The following is a 19,643-nucleotide window of genomic DNA, read 5'->3' as shown; positions in this document are numbered from 1 at the left end:
AGAAAGAGGAAAGAGAAGTGCGGGAAGAGAGGTGCAGAAACAGGAAAGAGATGTGCAGAAAGAGGCAAGTGAGGTACAGAAAGAGGCAAGAGGGGTGCAGAAAAGAGCAACAGAAATGCAGAAAGAGGCAATAGAAGCACAGAAAGATGCAAGAGAAGTGCAGAAAGAGTCAAGATAGGTGCAGAAACAGCCAACAGAGGTGCAGAAAGAGAGAACAGGGGTGCAGAAAGAGGCAAGAGAAGTGCAGAAACAAGCAAGAGCGGTGCAGAAAGAAGCAAGAGAGGTGCAGAAGAAAAAAGCAAGAGAGGCCCAGAAAGAAGCAAGAGCGGTGCAGAAAGTATGGAGGTGCAGAAAGCGGAATAGATGTGCAGAAAGGCAAGAAAAGTGCAGAAAAAAAGTAATAAAGTGCAGAAAGAAGCATGATAAATGCAGAAAGAGGAAAGAGATGCGCAGAAAGAAGCAAGAGTGGTTTGCGCACCATTAATACCAATTTAACACTCACATTTAGCAATAGGTAACAGGTGACAAGTCTATGTTTGCAATGGGCCTTCCAAAATGCTGTAACTCTTATTGCTGCATTTTTGGTAATGTTTGAGCCGTTTGAGCTAGAAACAAGTTTTTTTGTTCAAATCTGCAGATTATGCAGCAGATGATGGATTATATGGCAAATGCGGAAAATATGTAAATGTGTGCAGCCAAACAGTTGCATAATTCCAGTGGCCCTGCTTATACCTCTGACTAGGTCCAGAAGTGCCCCTCAGGGGTTCCTTTTTTTTTTTGTCTCATTGAATTTATACTTTAGCTTCTATACAAACGAGGAAGACTAAACCTGAGGTTACCACTCCACAACACAGACTACCATACCACATAATTAGTCTCCATAACACATAATCCCACTCTACATTATTCCTATACACTAAATACCACATCATTTCACTGCACAACATACCACATAATTTCACTACACCCAACGTACATCCACTCCACTTCCAAAAACATTAGTAAAAAACTATTACATTTACAACGACAATAGCTCTAACTCTAGCAAATCCGAGACCTGTTACAACTAGTAGTCGCATTTGCAGAGCGGTGGAGAAAGGGGGCTGGGCCTCCGACCAGCGCTCAAGAATTCAGCTGCGTAGGACTTACAGGAGGTACCAGGAGGGCTACTTCGCCCCCAAAGTCCCTCGGGAGTAAAGTGGACTTCCTCCCCCAACCACTACTGTGTGAGGAGGCGCGTTTGCAGACTGATGGAGAAACGTGAGCGTGGCCTCCGAAGACTTCTTAGCAATCCCACTGTGTGGGACTTACTGGAGGTAACAGGTGGGGTAGTTGGCCCCCAAGGACAACCTTGGGGGCCAACTACCCATCCTATTACCTCCAGTAAGTCCCACACAGCAGGATTGGTAAGTTCTCATAGCAGGCCACGCCCCCTTTGCCTACCACTCTGCAAACACGCTCCCTGGCGCGCTCTTGGATTGAGATTAAAGTCCCCTTCGCTGCTGGGAGTCCTTAGGGGCAAACTAGCCTACCCGATACCTCCAGTATGCCCCAGATAGTGGGATTGCTGAGAGGTGGACACAGGCCACACACCCCTTTCTCCACCACTATGCAAACATGACTCAGTGGCAGGATCTTGGTTGGGGGATAGTTCCCTTGCCTCCTGAGGGACCCTGGGGGCAAACTAGCCCTCATGTTATCTCTAATAAGCCCCACACAGCTGGATTACTGAGAGTGGTCCGAGGCCACGCCCCTTTTTACACCACTCTGCAAACGCGCCAATATGGTGCACTGCTGCTTGGGGGATAAAGTCCACTTTAGTCCTGAGGTCCTCAGGACACAAGAGGACCTCATCGCCCCACCAGCAATGCGCCAAGAGGCACATTTGCAGAGTGGTGTAAAAAAGGGGCGTAGCCTCGGACTACCTCTCAGCAGTCCCACTGTTTGGGGCTTACTGGAGATAACTGGTGGGCTAGTTGGCCCCTAAGGTCCCTTAGGACATAAGGGTGCTTAATTCCCCAACCCAGAACGCACCAGTTGGCGCGTTTGTATAGTGGTGCAGGGAAGGGGCATGGCCTCTGGATAGATGATGACTTCTTTTTTTTCTCATCTTTCTGGAAGGGGGGCTGTGTGGCCCCCCTTCCCTTAACACTTTTTGGGCCCTCAGGACCCCATCCCCCATGGGCCTATGCCATTTAATTTTTTTTAAAAGGGAAGGGGCCCCCCTCCCGAGGCGGATTTCAGCCCCGGGGGCCCTAATCCCCTGGGGCATGGCCACTTGTTTTTAATTTTTTAAAAGTGTACATTCAAAGGAGGCATGGCCCCCCTCCTGAGGCCTTTTGCAGCCCAGGGGACCCCGTCCCCCGGTGCTGTGCCTCTTTTAAAAAATCTTTACGGGAGAGGGGCCACATGGCCCCCCTTCCCTGGGCCACTTTTGGCCCCGGGGATCCCATCCCCCGGGGCCTGGACAGCCTTTATTTATATTTTTAATTTGGAAGGGGGGCCACGTGGCCCCCCTCCTGAGGCCAATTATGGAATCCATCCCCTGGGGCTTGGCCAATCCTTTGTATTTTTTTTTCAAGAGAGGGGGCCGCGTGTCTCCCCTCCTGGGCCACTTTTGGCCCCAAGGACCCTATCCCCTGGGGCCTGGCCTCAAGTTGGGGACTGCTGGGGGAGCACCAATGCCCCCGCGGTCCCAGCCTGCTCCCTGCCTCCTGCAGGAGCCAGCACTGCTTTTGGACAAGGGTAGCTGCAGCTCCCCTTCTCCAAAAGCAATCTGCTTCGCTTTATGGAAGCGAGAGCAGGTTTCTTTGCTTTCGCTTCCATGAAGCGAAGCAGAGTTTTTAATGACAGGGCGGGAGCCGTGCTCCCGCCCTGCCATTGCAAACTACAATTTCCTGGGGGTGGGCACCCTGAGACATTGCTGGAGCCGGCCTCGTGGAGTGGCGGTCCCAGGACCAAGGAGGGCTCCAGGGGGGGGGGGGCCGCAAGGCCCCCCTCCCAACATTTATGTAGCCCCTGGGGAGGTGGTGGTCCCTGGGGCAGTGTGGGGGGTCTCAAGCCCCCCCACACATTTTTAAAGCTAGCCCTGGGGAGGTGGCAGTCCCGAGGGCTGCGGGGGGGGCGGGAGGCCCCTCGCATTTAATAATTGAAGCTCAGGGGAGGAGGCAGTCTCCGGGGCTTCGGGGGCCTGCGAGGCCCCTGAACCATTATTTAGAATGCCCCGGGGAGGTGGTGGTCCCCGGGGCAGAGCGGGGGGGTAAGGATCCCCCTACGCTTTTTATTTTAAAAAAGTCCCGGGGAGGTTGCATACCCCAGTGCTTGGGGGGGCCCATGAGGCCCCCCAACCATTATTTGCAATGCCCCAGTGAGGTGGTGGTCCCTGGGGCAGCGGGGGCTGCGTGCCCCCATGCATAATTAATAAAGCCCCAGGGAGGTGGCGGACCCCGGGGCTGGGTGGTCCTGCGCAGCCCCCGCATATAATTACCAGATTGCTCCCGGGACCAGGCCCACCCGGGGGCCTATTAAAACAAAGTGTGGCATACTATGCTTTGTTTTTGTTTTTTATTTATGCTTTTTATGGCCCTGGAGGTCCCACGCAAGCCTAGGGGGTCAGGGTGTTTCTACCCCTCCCCCTTTTTAAAAAAAATCATTTCCTTCCCTTTTTGCTTATGACTCGGTTTTACCGAGTCACAGCATGGCTGCCAACACTTCTTGGTTTGAAGTGTTGGCAGCCAATCAGAGTCAAGCTCATGCTCGGAAGGGTTCGCGGATCCACCGCGGTCACCAGATATCAATATTTTTTATTTCTCAGGAACTACTTAACGGATAGCACCATTTAATGTAAGGTCGTTTTCTGAACCAAGAGCTTCCTTTTTGCCAAATTTGGTTTACTTCCGTTCAGAAGTTCGGGCTCTAGCTTTGTCTAAAGTGTCCTATGGAAATTAACATGGAGAAAACGCTTTTTGGGACCCCCCTTTTTTCCCAGCCCCCGCTTGACGAATGCCCCCGAAACTTTTGAACACCCAGCTCATCCTCTGCCTCACGAAGGACCCCACCAGCACCAGACTCAACTTCCAAGAAGGAATGCAGGACGTTGCAGTCTGGATGACAGGGACTTGTAGAGGAGTTGGCCTAACAGGTAGGGCGGTCGACCTCGATTCTGGAGAACTGGGTTTGAGTCTCGGCAATGACACTGAACATCCTGTGCTTCTGGACAAATCACTTAATCTCCCCATGCCTAACAAGAAAATTAATGTGTCCTCATGTAATGCAACTGGTGCTAGGTAAAGTGCTCTGGTAACCGATTCGGGTCAAGTTTGCGCTATATAAAACTCTGTAAAATAAAATAAAATAAAAATTAACAGCTGCCTAAAGCTCAACACTGAAAAGAGAAGTCCTAGTCCTCGGAACCACCCCATTGGAATGGAACAACACCTGGTGGCACATCGCCCTCGGCAGCCCGCCGACCCCCACGGACCATGCCAGAAACCTCGGCATCGTACTCAACTCCTCCCTTTCCAAGAACCGACAGGTCAAGGCCGTCACCTCTAGCTGCTTCAATACCCTCTGCATACTCTGCAAGACTTTTAATTGGATCCCCCCCCCCCCCGAGTCAAGGAAGACAGTCACCCACGCACTCATCACCAGCAGGCTGGACTACGGAAATGCCCCCTACGCCGGCATAAACAAGTCTCTATTCTGCAAACTCCAGACGATACAGAACACCACCGCGAGACTCATCCTCGGTATCCCTGGACACGAGCACATCAGCCAACACCTACGGAATCTCCACTGGCTCCCCATTGAGAAGAGAGTCACCTTCAAGATTCTCACCCACACCTACAAATGCCTACACAACACCGGACCCCAATGCCTCAATGACAGAATCACCCTCTACGTACCTAAAAGAAACCTCCAATTAGCCAACCTCATCCTCGCCAAAACCCCACGCATCCACAGAGGCAAAGCAGGGGGGAGATCCTTCTCCTACATCGCTGCCAAGACCTGGAATGAGCTCCCGATCGACATCATGCACGCCCCCTCCCTGAACACCTTCAGGAAGACTCTGAAGACCTGGCTCTTCAGCTGAACGGAACTGCTAAAATCCCCCCCCCCCCCCCCCCAGTGCATTGAGACCCTCATGGGTGAGTAGCGCACTTACAATTCCCTGATTGATTGATTAATTTTTAAGATGGGAGGGGGGCTGTGCGACCCCTCCTCCTGGAGCCGTAAATTGCCCTGGGGACTGTCACCATCCAGGACTGGCTCCAGCAATGTCCCGGGGTGCCCACCCCTGGGACATTGTAGTTAGCTATGGCTTAGCCATAGCAAACTCTGCTCCGCTTCATGGAAGCGAGAGCAGTAAAAATTCTCTTGCTTCCATGAAGCGGAGCAGAATTGCTTTAGGACAGAGGGAGCTGCATGTTTGGACTTCATCCCCCTACTAATAGTGCATCAGGAGGTGCATTTGCAGAGTGATGGAGAAAGGCGGCATGGCCTGCTATCAGATCTCAGCAATCCTACTGTATGGGACTTACTGGAGGTAACAGGAGGGCTAGTTAGCGCCCAAGCATGTCCTTGGGGGCCAACTACCCCTACTGTTACCTCCAGTAAGTCCCACACAACAGGAACTGCTGAAAAGTTATCAGAGGCCACACCCCCTTTCTCCACCACTCTGAAAACATGCCTCCCAGTACACTACTAGGTGGGAGATAAAGTCCCCTTGGCTCCAGAGAGATCTCCAGGGCCAAGAAGCCCTCCTGGTAACTCCTGTAAGTCCTACACAGCAAAATTCCTGAGAGCTGGTCGGAGGCCCAGCCCCCTTTCTCCACCAGTCTGCAAACGTGACTGCTAGTTAAAAAAAACCTTAGAAATTCACACACAAAAAACAAAGGTTACAGTGACGTTATAGTTAGAAATTAGCATTTAAAAAATCTTAGAAATTCACTGAAAAAAACAAAAGTTACAAGGACGTTATAGTTATCAAATAGGAAAAAAAACCTTAGACATTCAGTAAAAAAAAAAACAGAAGTTACAGGAACGTTATATTTAGTGTCAGATTTTACTCATACAAAACCCGAGAAATTCAGCCTTTATAGTTCCCTGAGTTAACTATAACTCACACCCTTCAATGCTCTGCTTATGACCTCACATATTACATCACTCATGACATGGTCAGTGACATCACTGATGACATCTCAAATGACATCACTGATTAAATCATCCAGTGACCCTAACTATAATGTCCCTGTAACCTTTGTTTTTTTTGGTGAATTTCTAAGGTTTTTTAATTCTATATGCTAGCTATAACGTCCTTGTATCCTTTGTTTTTTTCAGTGATTTTCTAAGATTTTAGATATGCTAATTCATAACTATAACGTCCCTGTAACCTTTGTTTTTTTACCGAATTTCCAAGGTTTTTTAACTAGCAGACACGTTTGCAGAGTGTATTTGAGAATGGTACTGTGGAAGTTGGAGTGGGTGCATGAAAGGTTAAATTGGGGTGTGAGTGGGTGCCTCAGAGATTCTGTGGATGATGTCATCAGTGATGTCACTGACCATGTCATGAGTGATGTAATATGTGAGGTCATAAGCAGTGCATTGCGGGAGCACGAGTTACGGTTAGCTTATCTAACTATAGCTGATGAATTTCTCTAGTTTTGTACGAGTGAAATGTCAGCCTAACTATAATGTTCCTATAACCTTTGTTTATTCAGAGGCTATATATATGTGTGTTTGTGCGTGTGTGTGTGTGTATATATATATTTCAGTGCCTGGCTCTATCATCAGAAATGAGATAGTTGTCCACCATCTGGTCAGTTGGGGTTATGTTAAACTACAGAGACCCTTACAATGTTTCTCTCCAACTGGTGTAGCCTTACAGTGTAATTGGACTACAGGATATTCTCTCACCCTGGATTTGAGGGCTTCCTCACAGACTGAAACCTGTTTCTGATTGTTGAGTTGGATCAATGTTAGGAAATAACATTTTTGTATATGTATTCATTGTATTTGTGTAGTAATGGTTAATGTTAGTGGATTTAGACAGAGGTATTTATTCATTCGGATCAATGCCATCCTGGAGTATTGGTGTGTGTTGCCTGGCTTAAGTTATGTGCCCAAAGAAATTGGATATAGAGTCTTATTCGATAGCGTAATATATTGATGATTTATGTTAAAGATATTTGTACAGAGCTGTATTTCCACTATTATAGCCCTATATCTAAGTCAAGAGTGTATTCAAACCATAATCTTGCGATTGCATTACAAACTGGCATCTGTTTTCTGATTGTTAGAGTTAGATCAACCGTCGAGTGGTTCTGGTTAATATGCTACTTTGTGTATGTTGTTGTTGTTTGTGTGTACTAGTCATTATTGTTGTACAGTGTGGTGGTCAAGGACATATACCGTTCGGTATGATTGGTCTGTCAATTGCTCAACTCTGATGAATCTAGTAGATAAAAGTCCGAGCAAAGGGTTTCTATCTCCAGAACATGGAGCTTTCAGGTCGAGGAAACCCAGCATGTGGGACCAAGTGTGCCTCGGGCCTTTGATTCCTGTCCATCATCCTCTCTACCTCCTTACCTGTGTAGAAATAAGACCAGGCTCTCTTTTGCTTAGTCAGTGTTGCAGTAGATCAGGTGAATTTCCTTGGTCTAGTCGGAGTTGTTTTCTACCTAGGTCCAAGTGAATGTAGGCATTCTTAAAGAACTTCTCTGTATAGCCTATATTAGATCATAATGAAATAAGAATGGTCTTCCTGTCTGTCAAGCCATGGTTATGATCAAATGTTTGCAGTTACTCTGCAGCTATTGCCTGTGGCTTCTGCTCTTTTGCAGATCTCTGGGGCATTTTTCTGTCCAAATACCCTGATTGCAAAGAGCACGATAGTGGGCACTGTAGCATTTGACTTTATTACTGGATGCTTACATAACAACCAGGTATTTTAGTCAGGGTTTCGAACTACCTCCACCCCTCCCCACAACCATTAGGGTCCAAGTGTCCAGTATCAGATTACCTCATTCGTGTCCTCCCATAATGAATAATGCCTCCCCGCCTGCCTCCTTTGTACAGAATCTCCACTCTAAGCTTCTGATGACCCACTATTGGCTTCCGCACTCCCATTTTGGAGCAAGAGACTAGTGTGGGCAGATGGGCAAGTAGGGATGGGCTTGGGAGAGAAGAGTTTGTGTGTGAGAGAGAGAGAAAGAGAGCTGTGTCGGGAGCCTACTGGGGTATGAGAGTGTATGCTTGTGATTTCTGATGATTTGAGAGGAAGCGGTTATGGAGAAACTATTTGATGTGAGAGAGCCTGGCGAAACCAATAGAATTAATTACAGTATAATCTGTGTAAACAAAGATTGTCAGCGGAGAGGCAGTGGCTGTCTCAAGATGCTTTACCCCGAGGTATTACAACTCCACTGCACTTTCATACTAATCTACAAATTCAAACGTAAGGAGAGTGGGATAAGAGAAAGATTTGAATCCCGTGTGTCCCACAGAACCAAACCACATGATCTTGTACGGATCATCGTAGTCCACTTTTGGAGCATTCTTACAGGCAGTCCACTTTGCCATTAATGCTTGTGGGCAAGAGCCTGAGGTAACAGTTGAGGAAAGGGTAGAGGCACTGCCACAGGGAAAATGGGAGCCTCAGACCCACTGGCAAACTTTATTCACATCATGGGGATGGGGCGTTGTTCATGTATCCTCGACTCTGTAGTGAGCCACAGCCCCTGCCACTGCAACAAATACATGTCCTGCCATTGCTACTTACTTGGAGAGATAAAAACAGCATTTTAATAAGAGTTCTTTTTTTCTTTCAGCTGGTCAAGCAGCTGAGCCATGTCACCAGCTGTGAGCATGTTGTAGACATCGGATCTGGCCAGGTCAGTTAATGTCCACCAAGAAAACTGTGCTTTTTGGGGGAATTTCGCAAGGTTGGGAATACGTTATTACCAGTTTCATTAGAAAGCTTAATACCACACATTGTCCATAGTGAAACAAAACTTGTTGTCCATAAACCACCTGTTCAGCCTTATATTTTCTCTCAGTTTATGGAAAGGTTTTACATGAGCAAATGTGTTGCAGCATTTGAAGTAAAATTACATCCAGGGGCAGTCCATCTATCTTTTGCAACATAGATGTTCTCTATTGTATTCTTTTAAGGAAAATAATCGGCAAATTAAGTGTGTGGGTAAAAGGTTTCGAAAGTAAATATGTCTTTGATAATAAACTCTTTATGTCAGCTATTTTCTATTACATGCATTAAGAAAAGTTTTAATGTAACTGTTAACACCACTGTGAGGTATGTTTTTGTCAATAATAAACCCAAGATGACTAACAGAAAATAAGCAGGCTCATTGAGTTCAACACATTTTTTTGTCTAAAAAAGCATATTGCAACTCTGAGGTTGCATTCTAACCCCACGGAGATATGTGCATCCTCGTACTCTTCTCCCGTTGCTGCCTCTTCTCTCCTTCCCTTTACTCCGAACTCCCTGCTCACCACCTTCTCTTTTCTCACCTAGTTTGTTTTTCCTCCTCTCTTCTTTCTTATCTCATCTTCTCTCTTTCTGCTCTCATCCTTCCTCCTTTCCTCTATCATATCTTTTTTGCTCCTATTTTCTCGCTTCTTCTCCTCCCCTCCCATCCCTCTCTTCTGATGTCCCTATCCTCTCCAGTCATTATTACTTATCTTCTGTGCTTCCCACTCCTTCCCTCCTACTCACCTAATTCCCCTTTTCATCTCTACTCTCCCTACCCCTGACCTCCTCTCTTCCCATGATGTCCCCTGCATTCTTCTCTTCTCTTCACTTTCCTCCTCTTCCTTGATCTTTTCTCCTCTCCTTACCTTCCTCCTCTGCCTTCCTGTCTTCCATCCCACTCGCCTCTCTCTTCTCCCTTCTCATCTGTGTTCTCTCCCTACCTCTGACCTCCTCTCTTCCTGTTATGGCTCCAGCCTTCCGCTCTTCTCCTCACCTCACTTCACCTTACCTCCCTCCTCTCTTCTCCTTACCGTGTCATTCTCCTCTGTCTTCTTATCTTCTCTCCAGTCCCCAGCTCGCCTTTTCTCCACACTTAAAAGCTTCTCATCTATCTTCAATTTTCTATATGTTTTGCTCTGGACCCTCTTCTTTTCTTCCACTACCTAGGAGCAGGAAATATTCTTGAAATACATGCATAAACATATACTAAAAAGTACAATGGCACCAGATAAAATGCCTCAATAAGGTGATAGATACAGGTGTTCAGACGCAGTGAAAAGGTCAAACAGAAATAAGAGACGAGGAAAGCTCAGCTGCAAACAAGAGGATCAAGGTATCCCCTCAGTAAGCAACAAAAGATTTATGTAGATGTAGCAGATTGAAATACCATGGGCGTAGAACAAATTACTGAAAATTCCGCAGTAAGCAAATAGCAAGCAGTAGACTAGATCACAGAATATTCCCAGAGGTAAGGACAGGAGAGCTTGATTTAACATGGGTTTCTAGGATACGCGCGAGTCTCATGGGCAAAGGTTACCGCTTTTAGCCGCACCTGATTCAAGCAAGTTTTCAAGTCTATGGATTTAGGCATATTAGTGAAGGTTCTGAAAGCCAATGCAGGAAGCGGCTTAAGGTGATGCAGACGACATCAGGCCTGAGTGCATAACAGCAAGTACAGAAATTGACCCCCCAGGGAAATTGAAACTGGCTTATTCTGGATTTAAAGCTTACAACTGAAGGAAAATATTAAGAATTGACTTAATGACAGACCCATGATCAGCAACAATTTTCAAAACAAATTGCCACAACATTGGTTACTTTTGTATAACAAGCATTAGAAATGCAATAGGTCTCGCTTTCGCGAGAGTTTGAGCTATACTTAAGTGTTGGTTTTTAAAACATAAATAAAAGGCATTGTCATTTACAATGCCAATAGCTTAAACTCTCGCAAATGCGAGACCTATTCAGGGCCGGACTGGCCGTAGCGGGCACCGGGCAATCCCCCGGTGCGCCGCACGGTTGGAGGCCGGTTTTGGGCCCCTGGGGGCCTTTTTTGTTACAGGGCCGTTTTTGCAGCATAGCTGAAAAATCGTCCCTGTAACAAAATCGGCCGAAAACCAACCCTCGCAAAGAGCTCGGCGGCACCCCCAAGCCAGGGTGGGGGGTGGGGGGGGATTGGCCGAGCACTTTGCCAGGGCCAGTTTTGGTTCCCAGTCCGGCCCTGGACCTATTGCATTGAAAATGCTTGTTTTATTTACTCGACATAAATAAGTTTAAATTTTTTAAAACTAGCCCAGTGTTGGAGAGGATTGTGCTAGGGCAAGGTACGGAAAAGGAAAGAATGGGCGCAATTACATAGAAGATTAGTGGCCTTCACGCGACCAACAGAACAGGAAACCGCCTATGACAAGAAACTTGTTAACAAGAGAAAAGCAAATAGAGGCCTGCCGATCAAAACACGTGCTTGGTCGGTTTCCATTTGCAAATAGACTTGTGTGCTTGGTGTCGTTTTATCTCTCGAAGTTTCTGTGTGAAAGGAAGCGGTCTCATCCGCATGAGAGTAAGATAAGCAGAGAACGAATCTTTAATGCAACCTGAAAACCAAACACCACAGGCAGCAAGCATGCCTTCCCTAACTGAGCCTGCCCTGTTCATCTCTACACAGCAAGAGGCGACTGGAGGCAGTGTTTCTAGCAGCACCAAAGTTAAACAAGAAAAGCAAGCTGACATTGTGAAAGTGTAAGCGGGAGCTGTGCTAAAACATTAAGCACGACAACCGGGGGCGGGAGGGGGGTGATGGGTTGCGAGCAGGCCCGGCTCCAGGAATGTTTATTTGGGTGGGCCAAGGGTGCATTTGGGTGGGCCACTGCGGGCTCGATTTGTCGCATATATGTCTAGGCAGGCCTGCTTCAGGGCCCTCCCTTATCTCTTCTTAGTCTTACAAGGCCCAGTAAAACGCACTCTTTTCCAAATCTTTTTCTAAATATTATCACTCTCAAAAAGTGTTTTTTCCATTTAATGTTCCTTTGATGAGAAGAGGAGGTTTCTGAGGTGGGAGTATCAGGCAAGTGACACTACTCAGGCTCGCTCTGTGCGAGTCTTCAGGGAGAATCCCTTTTCATTACTACCTCCACCTGACCCCGTACTCTGCAACGCTCTCCCTTACAGGCTTGATTATTTACTACTCCTCTCCAGTGCACCTTATCTCACAGCTGACCTTGGGCCCCAGCCCCATATCAGGCACCATCGGGCTCCACTTTAATTTTTCACGGTAAAAACATTCGTAAAATCACCTTCAAACTTAAAACATTGCATATAGCGGTAAATATAATTAGCACGCACTTCAAAGTATGTTCCACAGTAGCCCTTATGACCCGACTGCTAATTAAATAAACAAAAACAGAAAGGCCATGACAGGGCCGGCTTCAGCGCTGATGTGAAAGTAATTTTTGGCGCCGCACCAATAACCTCTTTCTCCGTAAATAACCTTTACTACTACCTTCCAACAGTGCCCTCATCCCCCCATGGACCCCCTATTGACCTCCTCCTCGGTTTCCCTCACTGCCACCCCCCACAAGTGCCCCTCATCTCTCTGTAGCCAATCCCCCTCATGACCTCCTCCTCAGACTCCCTCACTGCCACCCTCCAGCAGTGCCCCTCATCTCTCACTAGCTCCCCCCTCCACCCCATTACCTCCTCCTCGGATTCCCTCACTGCCGCCCTCCAACAGTGGCCCTCATCTTTACGTAGCCCCTCTCTCATATGCATTTCATTTGTTGTACAGCGCTACTCATATCAGTGTAGTGTGTGTCAGTACTTTACACCATGCACACATTATACAGAGACAATTAATCATACAAGTATGTAAATCAGTCTACAGGGAATGTCACATAAGCCAATGAGGATTACCAGGTGCATGAATCACATGTCATCCTTACTGGTGGGCAGGATATTTTAAGAGGGTTTGGTCTGGGGAAACACAATCTTAGGATTTAAAGAGTATTCCATGGGGGTCAGCTTTACTGATAAAAATGTATATCTGCCTAAACATACTCATTTTAGCAACATTAGAATAATGAAAGACTGGGGAAGTTCTAACTATATCACAAAAAATGAAAGCGAAGTTCTAACTAAACCATTCATGTTTGTATGCAGCTCTTTGATGACAGTTCATTGGTCACTGTCCTATGTTGGGATTGTAACTTCTGAACTGCAAGTAGCACAAGGATCTCTGTGACAAAGGCAGTAACCCACTGAGCTTCCACATAAAATACAGTTCATCTGCATTTAAAAACTACTAACAGACAAATGATTGCTCTCCAGAAGGATCATTTATCTGAGCATTTTGTATTGTCTCATTGTTGTCCTGCATCGGCCATGATAATGATAAAAACTGTTTAAATGAAGCACTCACGAAGTGTGTGTCCTACTTGGCCTGTGCATATTTTAAAAAGAAAAACAAATAGTAACACATTCTCTTACCTACTCCATTAGTCAAACTGTGTGTCACAACCTGATGTAATAAGCAGCTGCAGGGGTCAGGAAAGGTGAATAGGAATAAACAAAGTTATTTTCTCCTGCGCTGCATAGAAAAATAAATATCCACGCAGCAGAACATTGTGGCCTTTGCCATGTGGAGATGAAGGGATGAAAAAATAAACAAAACCTCGTTAACATGTAAATGGTCTTTTAAAGACCTGTGAAGTACTCGGTTGCGGCTGCGATAATCTCTAAAACAGTCTGTGTGTGCGCGCACCCGGGAAGCTGTCTCGGCCCGGGCTGACACACACGACGTGTGCTTTGCGCGCCTGCCTTCAAGCTCTCACTGCGAGGGCCAAGGCTCCTTTTTGGATGGGCCTGGCCCACCCGGCCCACCCGCTAGAACCGGGCCTGGTTGCGAGCCACGGGCACCATTGTTAAAAGTGTTCCCCCGTGTTATAGATAAAGCGCGGTATGCGTTCCAGTAGCGGCCTGTTGAGGGAGTGCCGCGGGGGAGGGGCAGGGTGGGGTGTAGTAAACTCCGGCTTACTTCCGACCGGAGTATTGTAAGTAAATAAATAAATAAAACGAATTTCATTGCGCGCTCTTAGCTTTAGAAGTGCACGGAATCACTTGTCAATCTGATCAAACCCCTGTCTACCAGCTATAAAATATACCTTCCACATACAGGTGACACTCATCTGCATATAACAAAGGCCCATTCACACACTCGCCACTAAACTAACCCTCACTATGTGGTCAGAAAGATAAAAAGTGAAAACATTATTTTAACAAAACGTTATCCTGGCCACTAAACCCTTTCCCTGGTTATAAATTAGACCAACATGGGGGGCGTGGCTTGCGCGCCGCTACGAGATGGCGAGTTGCGCTTGAGCTCCGTGCTGAGCAAGGACGTCGGAGGATTTTTTACTGCTTCATATTGCCCCTTAACTGCGGAAAAGATGTCCTTCATATCCCTACTGCTGCCGTGTGCAACCTGAGAGGGTTTCCTGCTTCTGAAGCTCCTGGTGCCTGTATTTCTGCTGTTCTGAGGTGGCGCTCGGTGTTTTCACGAGCGGCCGCCATTTTGTTTTCCTAACTGACGAAGATGCGTTTTTCTCCACAACACGACGGCGATATTTCCACGTTTTTGCCAGGAATGCTGTTAAACAGGTGCTGGTGACTATTTCCGTATTGCTGGAAGTCTATATTGGTTTTCTCTCCTTACTCATGTTACATTGATACCTATGGGGAGACTATTTTTGGATTTTATTTTACCATACCTCTTTTCAGAGTGCCTCCAATGCCTCTATTTGGTGTTTTCTTGCTCTATGACACCCTGCTTCTTGGTTTTTTCTGATTTCGGAAGGGGTTTCTTTGTTACCTGCAGGACATGGTATTTTTGTCATGAGACTCCTTTCCTTGCTCATGTAAGCCCACTGGTGGTATTATCCTATATTGGTTGCTGAAAGTGCGCTTTCCACTTTTTTTATTAATTTCTTTTTTGTATACTAATATACTAGTATCCTTTGGTTTTTTCCTTCCCGTCATTTCTCTACGGTGCTGTATTTTGCCCTCGCTGTGGCAGTGTGCTCTATGGCTGCAAATATGGGCTTGTCACCAAATGCTAAAGACGCAAAGGACTCTAAAGCTTCTCTTAAGAGGTCCAAACAAGTGTCTCCTACACCTGTCACTGGTCACAAAGACACCAATTCCACGCTTGAGTCTAATCTGACGCGCCTTAATGAGGTTCATGACATTGCGCAGTCTACTAAGACAAACACAGATTTGCTGCAAATGGAGGTGGCAGCCATTAGGAATGATTTTAAGGCTCTTTCCCTTCGTGTTTCAGCTACAGAAACTCGTATTAGTGGTGCTGAGGATACTATGCAAAAACAATCTAGGTCTCTTGGTCAGTTGGAACGCTCAATGGCGGCATTGCGGAGAGATCTCACTGAACAAGAGGATCGTAACCGCAGATCCAATCTGCGCATTTTTGGTCTTCCGGAGGAGGTTGAGAAGGATGCACCTTCTATGATTGAGTTCCTATATCAGTGGATTCCTTCCACGCTACAAATTTCTTTCCAAAGAGACTTTGAGTTGGAACGGGCACACCGTGTTCCCGCATTTCGCTCTAAATCTGCCACGCAACCAAGAGCGATAATTTTTAAGCCACTGCGTCATCAACATACGGAACAGATTCTGGCTCATATGCGGAAGGTTAAGGGTGTCTCATGGAATGGCATTTCAATTTCTCAGGACTTTGCCAGGGACACGGTAATAAGGAGAAAGGGCTTTCTTAATCTTCGGAAGCGTCTCTCTTAGATGAACATTCCCTTCTCTTTTTCTGGTCCCTCAAAATTCCGAATTACCTTCAAAGGTTGCTCCAGAATCTTTGATGAGCCTGCTGATTTGGCCTTGTTTCTGGATAATCAGATGGAGTTGCAGATGGATCTACAAGTGGAAGCGTCGTCTGCCCCTGGTGCCTCTGGCACCTGATGGGGTTACATATAACTGCAATGAGTTTTCTCTTATTCAGACCTATTAAGTTTTATCTTTTTTAGGTCTGTGTGGTGGTCTTAATGACCATTATTGTTGGTGTGCTGTTGCTGTTTTTCTTGTCTGTGACGGTGTAGCTCAGTGTGGGCTGTGTTTTCTCTCAGTTTTTCTGGGATTCCTTCGTATCTCTATAATGTAGGGACCATTGTATCTGAGGTGTCTACTCTATATATCTTCTAATATTTCGTAGTATTGTTTCCTGATAGGTCAATCTTTTTTTTCTCTTTGTTTGCTTTTATCCGTGTCAGGGTCCGGTTCATTCTTGGTCTTCCTTTCTCCCTGACTTCCATTAATGTTATCTCCATTGTTGTATTGTTAATTTGGTCTTATCGCGTATTGTTCTTCCTTTTGTTGTCTTTATCTCTATAGAATATGCTATTGATTATTATCTGTACTGTTTTATGGTTTGGTGTGCATTAATTGTGTGGTGGTCTTAATGCCCATTGTTGTTGGTGTGCTGGTGTTGTTTTTCTGGTGCGTGACGGTGCAGATTAGTGTGGGCTGTGTTTGCTCTCCGTTTTCTGGGACACCTTCGTATCTCTATGATGATGTGACCATTATCTCCGGTGTGTCTACTCTATGTATTTTCTAATATTTCGTAGTATTGTTTCCTGATAGTTCAATCTTTTTCCTCTTTGCCTGATTTTTATCCGTGTCAGGGTCCGGTTCATTTTTGTTCTTCCTCTCTCCCTGACTTCCATTAATGTTATCTCCATTGTCGTATTGTTAATTTGGTCTTCTCGCGTGTTCCTCCTTTTGTTGTTTTTGTCTCTATAGAATATGTTATTGATTATTATCTGTACTGTTTTATGGTTTGATGTGTATTAATTGCTTCATGGATACATATTAATTGCTGTATATAGAGTTAAATTTAAGTTCTGTATAGCCAATTTTTGTATGTTATTTCATTGCTTTTTCAATGATTGGTATGTTTCTTTCGTATTACTATCTGCCTATTTCTATTCGGTCCAATTTACCATATTTATATTGCATTTTAGTGTCTCATGTTCTTTTTACTTCTATAGTTATATATTTAAATATGCTTGCCTCTTTAAATTAATATTAAGTATAACAAGTGTTATATATTTGTGGATAGTTAACTAGATGCCTCTCTTTAATTGTTACATTTTTTTTAGTATATACTTGCTTCTTTTATTTATCCTCCATAGGACTTCATGGATTGTTTTTCCTGATCAGCTATTTCATCCTTTACTTTATTATGTTTCATTTATTCTCTTCATACTATACCTTATAGTCTTCTGTGGAAAGGTATTTCTTTTTCTTTTTCTTTATTCTTTCCTGCTTTTCACGAGGTATGTGTCGGTTTTGATGCTACCTCATATTAGAGATAGTTCTTAGCTTATTTTTCATCATGTCCTCATTTCTAACATTGCTCTCCTTCTCTCTTCTGCTTTCTCCTTTCTTTTTGACATAATTTATTGGTTCCTGTTTATCAAGTTGGTATATACATTTCGCCGGTTAGACTTACATGATGAATTGTTTTTGGAATACTCTAATGAATTCTAGTTCATATTTCAGATATTTCGTTTTCTTAGTTAAGGTCATTCAGTTATGATCTGTATTGGGGCTGTTTATGCTGATTGTATTTTTTTTTCCTCGTGATGTTCCCCTTGCTCATCTTCCCATGTTCCCCCTAGTATGAATTTGGTCTTTTTCAGACCTTCCTTGTTAATTCTTCTCTCTCTTCTTCTGTTTCCTTTCCTGCTTTCTTTTTCCTCTTCTCTCTCCTTTTCTCTTCGGATTTCCTCCTTGGATTCTCCCTGTTCTGTGTTGTTGTCTGGTGTCTGTGCTCGAATTTGGTTGGTTGTTGTATATCCTCTATCAATTATAGAATATCATTTTTTCCTATTATTGGTTCTATGTCTGGACTGAATATACTTTCCCTTAATGTGAAAGGATTAAATCACCCAGTTAAAAGGTCAAAAATATTAGATTACTGTAAATTCCTTTCTTCGGATCTAGTTCTTTTACAAGAGACAAAGGTCTCTGCCAGAGAGACGCTATTTTTGAAGAAAGGATGGGTTGCTGATGTTGTTTGTTCAGATGCTTGTGGCAAAAGAAATGGGGTAATTACTTTGGTCTCCAAACATTCGGGTTTATCTATTGTTTCCTCTGAACAGGATACAGAGGGACGTTGGTTATTATCTAAGTTGACTGATGGTAATGCTGATCTCTTTGTCATGAATATCTATGTCCCCAACAAGGATGACCCGTCTTTTTGGAGAGTAATCACCAAAAAACTAAATGACACACCTCATTCTGGTAATCTTATTGTAGGTGGAGATTTTAATTTACCAATGGATCCTATCCTAGATAGGAACTCTGCCTTTAATTTTCGTCCCCCTAAATCACATAAACAAATGATTAATATGTGCTCTCTTATCCATCTTCAGGATGTCTGGCGTCTTCATAATCCCACGGGCTGTGATTTCTCCTTCTTTTCATCCCCCCATTCTTCTTTTTCACGTATTGATTATCTTTTGGTTCACTCCTCTCTTGTTCAATCTTCCTCATCTCCGCTTATTCATCCTATTTTGATTTCTGACCATGCCGCGGTGACGTTCACACTCTTGTCTTTTACCCCTAGAGTGAGGCATCGATCTTGGAGGCTAAACACGGAAATCTTACATTATATTCCCAAGTTCGGGAGTTCTCCAATGCTATTGAGACGTTTTTCCGTGAGAATGTTGGTTCAGTTGATTCCCAGGTTGTTCTTTGGGACTCTTTTAAATGTACTTTCCGTGGTCAGGTCATCAAATGTATGGCAAGGAGAAACGCTGCCATTAAAAAGGAGCTCACGGACTTAGCAGCTGAGATTAAAACTCAGGAATCTCTTTTTCGACAGTCTAAAGATAAATCTTGCCTACAATCTATTAAGAATTTAAAATATACATACAATACTATAGTCACTAAGAGAGCTCATATAGGTTTTCAGGCTCAGAATTCGAAGAAGTTGTTGTTGAAAAACCGTGCTGGCAAGATGCTCGCGGCTACATTAAAGTTCCAGGAATCTTCTTATAAATCTTCCCAAATCTCTTCTATTATTGATCATCTTGGTAAGGAAAAATTTCAGAATTAAGAAATTCTTGAGGTCTTTCGAGATTTTTATAATAAATTATATACCCCCTCTAATCAATCTTCTTTTGAACAATGTCAAGAGTTCTTAAAGACAGTTCCTGTGAAAACTGTATCGGAGGAAGATAATCATTCTTTGAATGGCCCGATTACTTCCGATGAAATTATTTCTGCGATTAAAGCTACTCGCTCCGGTAAAGCTCCGGGTCCGGATGGATATCCTATTTTGTTTTATAAAACCTTTCTATCTGTGATCGTGCCGCAACTTCAATCCGTCTTTGATGCGTTTATTAAAGATGGTTCCGTGTCTGGTTCTGCTGCTGATGCTACTATTGTAGTAATTCCCAAAGAAGGAAAAGATCATTCGGATCCCAAAAATGTTCGTCCTATTTCTCTTCTTAACATGGAAGCTAAGATCTTTGCTAAAATGTTAGCTAAACGTCTAGAATCTCTTATCCCTCAATTGGTTCATCCTTCTCAAACAGCTTTTGTAAAGGGGCGTCTTGCACGTGATAATATC

At 44.8% G+C, this 19,643-nt stretch overlaps 1 protein-coding gene across 2 annotated transcripts in view; it reads left to right on the top strand.

The window, feature by feature from the left end:
- METTL25B (methyltransferase like 25B) overlaps positions 1–19,643 on the top strand; it is a 380,958-nt gene that overhangs the window by 215,900 nt on the left and 145,415 nt on the right. For both annotated transcript variants that reach the window (XM_085637915.1, XM_085637916.1), the window contains one exon: positions 8,829–8,891. In XM_085637915.1, coding sequence (XP_085494041.1) covers positions 8,829–8,891 — 63 coding nt within the window. The remainder of the gene's footprint in view (positions 1–8,828; positions 8,892–19,643) is intronic.

This window comes from Triturus cristatus, chromosome 12, assembly GCF_964204655.1.
Source record: "Triturus cristatus chromosome 12, aTriCri1.1, whole genome shotgun sequence".
Lineage (NCBI taxonomy): Eukaryota > Metazoa > Chordata > Amphibia > Caudata > Salamandridae > Triturus > Triturus cristatus.
This window is presented reverse-complemented; position numbering and strand designations above follow the sequence as displayed.